The 10,406-nt window shown below is 42.3% G+C and overlaps 1 protein-coding gene across 5 annotated transcripts in view; it reads left to right on the top strand.

Moving 5' to 3' along the window:
- The first annotated feature begins 3,189 nt into the window (after positions 1–3,189).
- SEC24B (SEC24 homolog B, COPII component) overlaps positions 3,190–10,406 on the top strand; it is a 99,153-nt gene continuing 91,936 nt past the window's right edge. For 2 of the 5 annotated variants that reach the window (XM_086704424.1, XM_086704423.1), the window contains exon 1: positions 3,191–3,493. In XM_086704424.1, the coding sequence (XP_086560550.1) occupies positions 3,367–3,493 (127 nt within the window). In that variant the 5' untranslated portion in view covers positions 3,191–3,366. Of the gene's footprint in view, positions 3,494–10,406 lie in introns of all 5 variants that reach the window. The other 3 variants (XM_086704426.1, XM_086704425.1, XM_086704427.1) reach the window with 2 other exon arrangements.

Genomic DNA, 10,406 nt, shown 5'->3' with positions numbered 1-10,406 from the left:
CTCCTGCCCTCTGCCCCTCCCTCACTCATGTTTGCACATGCGCTGTCTCTCAAAATAAGTAAAGAAACATTACAAAAAACACAAGAGAGAAAAAAGGTGTTACACAAAGGTCAGACATGATTTAAAAACTAGAGAATAAAAAAACCTGTCTGAGGATGGGAAGCCAGGCTACAACAGAGAAAGGACTGCACTAGCATCTTCTGAGATCCACATAGGTCTTTAGTTGTGAAGTCTCCTGCAATTTCTGTTATAGAGAATGTAAGTCCTGAGTTAGGGGTGACAAATAGTGGCACATGTGTCAGAATCTAACACTCAGCAAAAATTTCCCTCCTGTACCTGCAGAAGGGCTTAATTTCAATTACAGCACTCTCCCACTGAACACAGACTTGGAGGTCAGCATTTGCTTCAACACCGCCTATCGATCAGAATCGACACAGGCACTGCCATATTTGGCATTTCTGGCACTGTCATCACACATCTAAAAACGATCACTTTTAATGACTGGCAAAAAAATTGAAGAGACGTCCTGAAGAAAAGGAGCATTACCTCCCAATGTGAAAAAAAACAATGAACCAAGTCACCTTAACTTTGCTATTCAAAAGCGGTGGTTCTCATATTTTCCTATACGTTCAGAATCACCAGGAGAGTTTGCTGTTGGGGCCCACGTCCAGTGTTCAGTAGGTCTTAGGTGGGACCTGTTAATTTGCATTTCAAACATTTTGAGATCCATCATTCTAAAGAATACTGGAATACATTTTAAATATGCAAAACTGAAAATCCTTTGACAAGCAAAACAGTGTATCATAATTAGCATAGCTTTATGAAGAAAAATGTAAATGAACCCAGCATAGCTTGTAGTGAATGGAGTAAAGATTTTGGAGCTAAATAGACCTTGGTTTGATCTCTGGTTCTGCTATTTACAGGTTCATGACTTTTGCTAATACTGAACTCTAGAACTCTTAGTTTCCTCTGGTAAAATGGGGATAAGAAAAATATCCCGTAGAGTTATTGCATTATTGTGAAGACTAAATGGAAATATGTATATATATATATATATATATCCACATATATACGCATCTCAAGTGACTAGTACAGTGCCTGGCACATGGTAAGCATTCATTCACTCATTCAAGCCTTTATCCTTTTCTTCACTGATAGCTGTCACGGAACTTAAAGCAAGAGAGCAAAATAACACATTTTCATAAAGTTTGTAGGATCTGGAGCACCCGGGTGACTCAGTCGGTTAAGCGTCTGACTCTTAATTTCAGCTCAGGTCATGATTTCAGGGTCATGAGATCAAATTTTGCCTCAGGCTCTGCACTGTCAGTGCAGATTCTCTCTCCCTTTTTCTCTGCTCCTCCCTTGCCCTTACACTCTCTCTCTTTCTAATAAATAAACATTAAAAAAAAAGTTGTAGGATCTGACATGCAAAAGATTCTTATAACCATGCTAGAAAATAGAAAATACTATGGTAAATTAGTGGACAAGAGGAAGCAGCTCAGATGATAAAGATTGTGGGGAAGATTGCTGAAACATGGTCCCAGTCCTCCTCTTTAGGAGTCTCCCCTAAAACAGATAGGGCTTGCCTTCATTACGTATACCTCTGATTAAAGGAAGATATATTCAGGGGCAAAATGCCAATTGCCTAGTGATTTCCTTACCCTCATAATGGTAGCCCTTAATCCAGCGTTTTGTTTGTTTGTTTGTTTGTTTTTTCAAAGAACTCCTGGGAAGCCTTGGAACCTGTAACCATGTAATCTCCTTGATAAAGCAAAGTGTGATTTTTGCTCATGCAGGGCTTAGGTTTCTGTGGAAAAGCTGGGAATGCTGCGGAAAAGAGTTTGCCACTTCTATGTGGAGCATGACGTCTCTTTGAAAACCCTAAAACTCAAAAGTACTTATTCAACTACTGCAATCCTATTTGTAGTCCATTTGATGCATTAAAGCACCAAATACCATTAATTCATAGGAACAACAAAAGGGAAGCTTTGCATTATTCTAGATCACACTACATGATTTCCATAATTATTCGGTAAATTAGACTTATCACTCCAGAAACATCTTGCTACATCCCATTTCAAATTCAATGTTTCTGAACAATTTCACTTTTTTTAATTGTTATTTATTTTGAGAGAGAGAGAAAGCACGAGTGGGGGAGGGGGAAGAGAGAGAGAGAGAGAGAGAGAGAGAGAGAATCCCCAGCAGGCTACGCCAGGGCTAGATCTCAGGAACCTTGAGATCATGACCTGAGCATAAATCAAGAGTCAGAGGCTTAACCCACCGAGGGCTTAACCATCAGGTGCCCTTGAGCAATTTCATTTCTAATAAAGATGGTAGCACACTAAGGGTTCTAAGATGGAAAAATGACTTGGGTAATAAAGTCCAAGATTTGCTTGCCAGTTAGCCTGCTGGCATAGGCCAGGGATTCAAAGATTTCAAGGTATATAATGCAGGCGGAGTTTCTGCTTTGGATGCTATAGCTTCTCATCTAAACATCAACAGAATGATGCAACTCTTGGCAAAAATGAGGAAGATAAAAGTTTGTCTTCCAGTTTCTTTTGCTCTATTTCCTCCTTCCCCTTCCCTAGATTTAAGTTAGTGGGAAAAGTTTAGAATAACGCATTTATTTCGATCCTTGTGTTTATCAAAGAGAAATGTTTCCTCTTCCTTTGCTGAGGATTACACTTTCCTACAGACAGGGACCCTGAATGCCGTATTTCCTTTAGAATTAACATTGAGAGGGAAAATTTCAAGATGAAAAACCAAAAGTGAATCCAGGGTTCCCGTTCAGGAGGAAGGGTGGGTGGGGTCAGGCCAGTGCGGCGTGGCCCTGAGCTCCGGATGTCACTCCGAGGCTAGGGTGCGGCGCGGATCCCCCTCCCAACCCCGCGGGGCCAGGCTCGCCGCGCGCGCAGCCTCCGCACAGATGGGAGTCCTACCGGGGCCCATCCCTTCCCTCTCACAGCGACCGGGGCTCCGCCGGTGCCGGAGCAGTTTAGTCGCCAGGCTGGCGGGCAGGCCGCGGCCCCGGACCCCGCCTCGAGCCTGAGCTTGCCGGGCTTCGACCTGCAGGGGGCGTTGCGTCGGCGGCCCAAGGCCTCGGTGCGGGGAGCCACCCGAGTCGGGAGCCCCGCACTCAGGGTTTGGGGCGCGCAGCACGGCGCGACGAGGCGGGCCAGGGGCCTGGCACCTGCGTCCGCAGAGCGGGTCTCCCCGGCGGAGTGCCGACACCCGGCCGCGGTCCCGGGCGACTCCCTCGGTGACGCCAGGCGCGTTCCTTCCTCTTCCTTTCGCCTCTCCGGCCCCGCCTTCCCTTCCCTCCGCCCACCTCCCTGAAGCGGAGCCGCGGCCGCCAGCAGCGCCGTCATGTCGGCCCCCGCCGAATCCCCTCATCCGGCCGCCAGCGCCCGAATCCCGCCCAAGCTTGGAGGAGCCGCAGCCTCAGGAGCCGCCGCGCCCGCCGGCCCGGGCCCGGCGCCGCACCAGCAGAACGGTGAGGCGGGCGGCCCCTGCGGAGCGCGGGGCCTAGCGCCGGCGGGGCAGCCTGGGCGGCTACTCGGGGCGGGCTGGACCGGGCCGGGCCGTGGGGGGCGTCGGGGCGGGGGCAGAGGCGGGTTGGGGCGCGGAGCCGAGGCCGCGGGCGGAGGCCGCGTGGGGGGCGTACTTTGGGGGGGGGGACGCGTGGTACGGAGGGGGGGAGGGGCGCCCTGGCGCGGGCGCGGGGGCGGGGGCCGACCTGGGAAAACTGGGGCCGGGGCTGTTTACGTAATGTGACCCTAGGCCGGAAAGCGGCCGGGGTTAGTGGGGACGGTGGAAAAGGAGGGGCCCAGGTGCAGTTTAAAAACCCTCATATCCAGCCTGAGCGCAGGCGAGTTGCCCGGAGCGACCCTTTCTCCGGCGAAAAGCCGAGGCCGCAGAGTGCGTGGTCTGGAGAAAACTGGTGTAGCCATGGAACTGCATGGATTGTGCCCTTCCCGAGTCAGGAAAATTGCTTTGATTTCTGCGGCCCAGCGAGCCCGCTGCCTTGTAGGGAACTTAAGTTAGCGCGCAAGTTTGTAGACAAAAGGGTGTAAATATGCAACATAAGAGTAACCGTAACCCTGACCCAATTCGGCCTCAGGATGTCATTGCCGCTGCGGCTGCTGCTCTAGCGTTTGGAGTTTGCTTGTCGCGTTGTAAAGGGAGCAGGTGTCAAACGGATTTAAACGAATACCTTTAGATCTGGGTGGCTTTTTTCCCTCAGCTTCACTTTCAGAAATAAAAAAGCGTGCCAGAGTTGGCCCTGCTTTGAGGAAAGAAAGGCCTTCGTACAGGCGGCAGCCTGTGCAACTTGAAAGCCGCTTTCATGCTAAGGTCGTAGGCTTTTAGTATGCAGGAGATTCAAGTGAAAAATAATCATTTCTGGGATATTCATTACCTAATCTTGAGATTTGAATGTTTGTGGATGGAGCCACGGTAGGAGGAACTCATGTTATAGACTTGATAGTATTTTAGATGAGAACTCTTGGAAGTAATGGAATACTTCAGAAAAAGTGCCCTGTGTTCATAAGAGAACAAAACTACACTAGTACACTGTACTAATACACTAGTACAAACGACTTTTGGATGGCCCTGTTTTGTACAATTTGTTAATGAAAATTCATTGGGTTATGTCAGTTCAGCCAATATCTAGTTTTTACAGCTTATGCTTTTCTAACATGAAGATTACCGTGTATCCTGACAATCAGTGGTTGATGTCTTAGGCTTAGTATCCTTTGGCTCAACCATACTTGGCAATATTATATGCTTCCAATGGTCATTGTTTGCTGTCGTGGGTTTGAATGTGAACATTGTTGTAGGTTTTGTGTTCCTGTCCTGAACGTACATAAAGATATTTGTGAGCAGTTCTTTTCTTGTGAACTTAATATAAATTGTTGTTTTTGTTTTGTTTTTGAACAGTTTTGTGTGTGAAGGAACTAGCACATGGTCATTTAAGAAGAGATCCCAAGTCTTTTAGAATATTAATATTGTAAACCCATGTTTAACAGTGATGCAAGGATTGCCTTTTCTTGATTCTGTGTAACATCATTACTGTGTTAGTGAATGATTTTTAAAGTGGGAGATATTGATCTTAGCCTTATAAGTTTTGTGAATGCTCAAGAAATGCCAGAACATCAATTGTAATGAGTGTAGTAAATCTGTAAGATCGTTAGAAGCCAGATACGGATGATGCTTTGTTTCTACCATTTAGCATAATTCATTAAAGCATTTGTGGAATGTTTAATACTTGGGTACTCAAGATTAGCCTAGTGGAAAGTGAATCACTGCCTTTGTCCTAAATTCACCTGTATTTTGGTGACATTCGACTTGGTGGTGACCTTGAGGGATTTGACAGGTATCGATAGGAAGGCAAGACTGTCTTGAGTCAGAGGTTACAGCATGGACAAAAGTCTTAAATTGTGGAAGTGCACGGCATGTTTAGAAGAGAAGCTGTCAAGAGACAAGAAGTGTGCTGGGTAATAGGGAGAACCCAAAGCATTGAAGCTGAAAAGGATACTTAAAAAGGGGTCAGGTTGCAGAAAGGCCTTGAGTATCATTGCCAAAGAATTTGGAAATTAAGATAAAAAACTAGGCTAAGAGGAAATGGTAATAGTTCTCATCACAAGAAAAGAAAATCTGTAACTATGTATGGTGACAGATGTTAACCACTTATTGTAGTGATCATTTTGCAGTTTATACAAATACTGAATCATTCTGTTAGTCTACCGGAAACTAATAGAGCATGTGTCCATTATACTTCAAAAAAATAAAGTAAAATAAAAAACTGCAGTCAATTTTTTGTTGTTTTGGTGGAAGGAAGTAGCTTAAGTAGAGAAGTAGCAACATCAAATCTGTTTTTGTCTTTTTTTGCTAATCTTAGAAAAAAACAATTTTTGCTACATTGTTTTGGCATTTGTAGATAAAGATTAAGCAATCCTTTGGGGTTTTGGTTCATTCTTTAGCCCTGCATGAAATGGTTTTCCTTTTAATTTGTCTGTATGGAATTCCAGGCATGATGAAAAAGAAACATGTCAGAAGTATGAGGATAGAACATTACAGGAGACAGAATTGTTAAACTGGAATGGTATCTATAGATCACTTATTTAGTGGTTATCCAACCTTTTTAAAAAACATATTTATTGCTCTGAAGGAAATAGTGGATAGACCACTGATGGAAAAATCAGACAAAAGCAGAGCCATTAGGATTAAAATAGAGGTGGATATTGAGATGTTTTTGGAGTGCAGCCTGAACAACACCTAGTCCACTTCCCTAATTGTACAGAGGAAATTGAGATCTGGAAGGGTTAAGTGGGTATGTTTTTCACCAATTCCTGTGTAAACTTGGTGAGGGTAGCAGTTTTGTCTCCCTCATCACTGCTGTATATATTCAGGCCCTGGAACAAATAATGGGTATTCAGTAAACATTAGTTAAATCAACTCCAATTCAGTCTTCCTAATTCCAAGTCCAGTTCTCTTTCTATTAAGAGACTGTAAAAAGTTTCTTTTTCAGAGCCTTTTTTTTTTTTTTTTTTTTTGGAAAGGGTAGGAAATAGGCAGAAAACTGAGTCTGTATCACTTTTGCTTTCTGGGTTTAACTGTTCACATGCTCTTTCCCACTTAACTTGAATATAATAGTTCGACTTGAGCTTGTGACATACTTGTCTTACACTTCCTTTTGTGGACTTGGATTTCTGTACTTCAGTTTTTCACTGATCAGCATATAGGCTTTTAGAATTATTTGTATTTCCATATGAGGTGTTAGTTGAATATTTTTCAACTTTTACTCTGCCTTTTCAGAGTCTTCCCAAAGTCTAGTTCTCAAAACCTGAAAGACTGGGTGAAATAATAATCCTGGCAATAATGATGGGATAACTCCAAAATTTCTCCCAACTGACCTACATTGAAAGGGGTAATTCAAAAGTTTTTTTTGAGGGCAGGCACCCAGATTTAAGAGTAAACCACTGCTGTTTAGTTCTACTTTGGGGAAGCAAATGGTGCTCATTTTCAAATGAAAATGTGTTTTCTTTCTTCCATATGCCTTTATTAGGAATGATACTGCTGGCAGTTTTATCATTTCAATTGCTAATAATGTGAGAAAGAGGAGATAGTAATGGGAATTATTGGACTCCATAATGGCATAAGCATACCGTTGACTCAGCAGTACTACCTGGTCAGTTATAGGAAACCCTTCAACTTTGAGAGCACATGCAAAATTTAAAATGATATAAAGCTCCCTAGTGTGTCTGAAGAAGGTTCTTTTTGATCAGAGCAGCATCTGTGTCTCAGGTTTCTACTCTTTATAGCTCAGCAGAAACATCAGGTCCTCTGGTAAAGATATTGGATTGGTATGGCACAATGTAACCATCTGGATACATAATTTCTTTCTAAACTGATTAATAGATAAGGATTTAAAAATTATTCCTTATATAAACAGGTGTCTTTTATGTGGGTTTAAATTTTATTTTTCGTTGCTGTATGTATTGCATTAGTTATTTGCAGTGTCTTTTCATTCCCACTGCAGTCCCTCCCCTCAGGTTTCTGAGATTATATCTGTAATGATTTTTGTAAACCACATTCATTGCCACTGATTATAGCATTTGAGCTAACTTCATCTTTCTAATTATCTGTAAACCCTGAAGTATTAGATCCTTAAAAACATTGAAATAGAACAGATTTTTGAGCCAGTCTTCAGTGGACTTTCCTAGAAATGAGACCCTCATCTTAGCAATGCATGTCAGAGCAGATCATGTTATATTCAGCCCTGGGAAAGCCACTCTTTCCAGTAGGCTAAGCATACTCAGAATTGCAGAAGGTGTGGGCTAGTAAAAAGTCGTTGGCTTTGATACAGCTCAGGGTTTTGTAGAGATAATTACTTAACATCTCTGAGTTTCAGGGGATAATAATACCTTTCTTCTAGAGTTGTAGAGAGAGTTTTATTAAATGAGTTACTATTTTTAAAGTACCTGGTGCTTAGCAAAATGAGATATTTAGCAAATGAGAGTCCCCTTCATTCCGTTTCCTTCAGAACACCAGGATATAAATTCTTTGGATGGCAGAGACTGTATGAGTTTTCCTCATCATATTCTGCAGTAGGCACTCAACTGAGTAAGTGAACTTGGCTTCATATTCATTATTATTTTTGAAGACTGACCCCTGAAAGGATCTGTGTATGGCCAGCTCTCTCTTAAGGCTCAATCACTGTTTCAGTCTTTTTATTATTTTCTTACACTGCTCAGCCAGGCCTTCTTTCCTCCAACAGATCTACTCTTGAAAGGTTTCCTTTAATAGGCCATCTACCTCAGCTAGCTGGCTGCAGGAAGGTGGATTTAATTGGTGCTGAAAGCTGCTTGTGATAGGAACTGGGGAAAAGCAAGAGGAAATAGGGAGGCTAGAGGGAGTAGTAAAATGCTTTGCCTAGCCAAGCGAATGGCCAAGTCTTAACTTGCTTGTTTTTCTCAGTATTTCTGAGAAACAGGTATTGTGAAATGAGCTTTGGAACCTGCAATGCCTAGCTTCTTCACTATTTATCAACTGTTTGAATCTGTATACATTAGTGACCTTTCATATCCCCATTTGTCTGTAAAATGACAATAGTGACACTTCACAGGATTGTTGTGAGAATTATATAAGGTGATGTAGAGAAAAGTAATGTGCCTGGCATAGAGTAGGTTCTCAACTGGTATTGGTTTTCTTTTGGTCCCTTTACTCTTAGTACTCATTATTGTGGCAGCCAAAGAGGGGAACTGATGTACTTAATGCAGTAAGATTTCATCCAAATGGTTACATAGGCCATGTCTGTGTAGACTGTCAGCCAGCAGTGACTGGGTCAGTTACTTTTGTAGCTATTAGCCTTCCATTAGAAAAGAGTAAACCAGGGTATACAGATGTGATTGGAATTACTCATTTTCTAAATCACTGGGGTTTCTAATTGCAGATTTCTGTAGGGGTGTGTGTGTCTTTATGTTTTTTATGTTTCTAAAAAATTTTTATTTTAGCAACATTATTGATACTCTATTGTCAGGAATCATATATTCAAAATATTTAACAATCAGTGCTACATACACTGACGATGGAATGGATACTAGCCTCGATGCTAGAGCAGGATGGTGTTCATGAGGTCTTGAAGGTCTGGGGCAAGGAAACAGCATTGTGGGATACAACAGGGAAGCAGGGTTGGGGCTGTGTGACTATTTACCAACTGGTTCAGAAGTACTATAATATTTTAATAAGAATGGTTAAAATGCATGAGTGGCTGAATATTGACCTATTTCTTGGTAGTTTGGTGATGGATAAATGATGTTCTTGTATCCTTATATCTGATTGTGCCCCTCGCGTTAGTATGAATGTATCTTTATCAGATAGAGGAGCTTATATTTTGCTGACCTTGATATCGTTTATAAGATAATGAAAAACTTGAATCTGACTTCTAAAATATATTGAAATTTGATTCAGGAAAAGACTAATGAAACAAAGACTCTCGATATTTAAAACGTTACTTTTTTGGCAAGGAAGAGGATGAGAAAACTCATTTATTTAAAGAGAGCTTATGATTAATTTTTTTGTATAGTGACTAGACATCCGTAAAATATTTACCTTGTAAATTTGGATTCTTGTGTCTGGTTTGCTTACAGCAAGAATAGAATCAATTTTCCTTTGGTGGGAATCTAGTGTCTGGAAGGAGATTATGTCCCTGAGGCAGATGTATCATTTGGATAGATCTTGTGATAATTTAGTCTTGCCAAGAAGGACGTAGATGCTTATGGAAAACCAGAGGCCAGGAGAGCCTGGCTGGCCCAGTTGGTGAAACATGAGACTCTTGATCTCAGGGTTGTAAATTTGCACCCCAGGTTTGGTGTAGAGATTACTTAAAAATAAAATCTTTAAAATTTTATTTATCTTGTGATGATGTAGTCTTGCCAAGGAGAGCATAGATGCTTATAGAAAATCAAAGACTAGGGCGCCTGGCTGGCTCAGTTGGTGGATCATAAGACTCTTTTTTTTTTTTTTTTTAAGACTCTTGATCTCAGGGTTGTGAGTTCGAGCCCCAGGTTTGGTGTAGAGATTATTTAAAAATAAAACCTTTAAAAGAGAAAACCAGAGACTGTATCTATCTGGTATATGATGATATCAGTCAGGTTGACCAGCTGAGCAGCTCCATTAAAAGGTATATAGACTGGGGCGCCTGGGTGGCTCAGGCAGTTAAGTGTCCAACTCTTGGTTTTGGCTGTTGGTCATGATCTCACAGTTTGTGAGTTTGAGTCCTGCATCATGCTCTGCACTGACAGTGCAGAACCTGCTTGGGATTCTCTCTCTCTCTCTCTCTCTCTCTCTCTCTCTCTCTCTGTGCCCATCCTCTGCTCACATTCTCTCAAAATAAATAAGAAACT

Source organism: Puma concolor, chromosome B1, assembly GCF_028749965.1.
Source record: "Puma concolor isolate L17-30 chromosome B1, mPumCon1.1.hap2, whole genome shotgun sequence".
NCBI classification, from domain to species: domain Eukaryota; kingdom Metazoa; phylum Chordata; class Mammalia; order Carnivora; family Felidae; genus Puma; species Puma concolor.
This window is presented reverse-complemented; position numbering and strand designations above follow the sequence as displayed.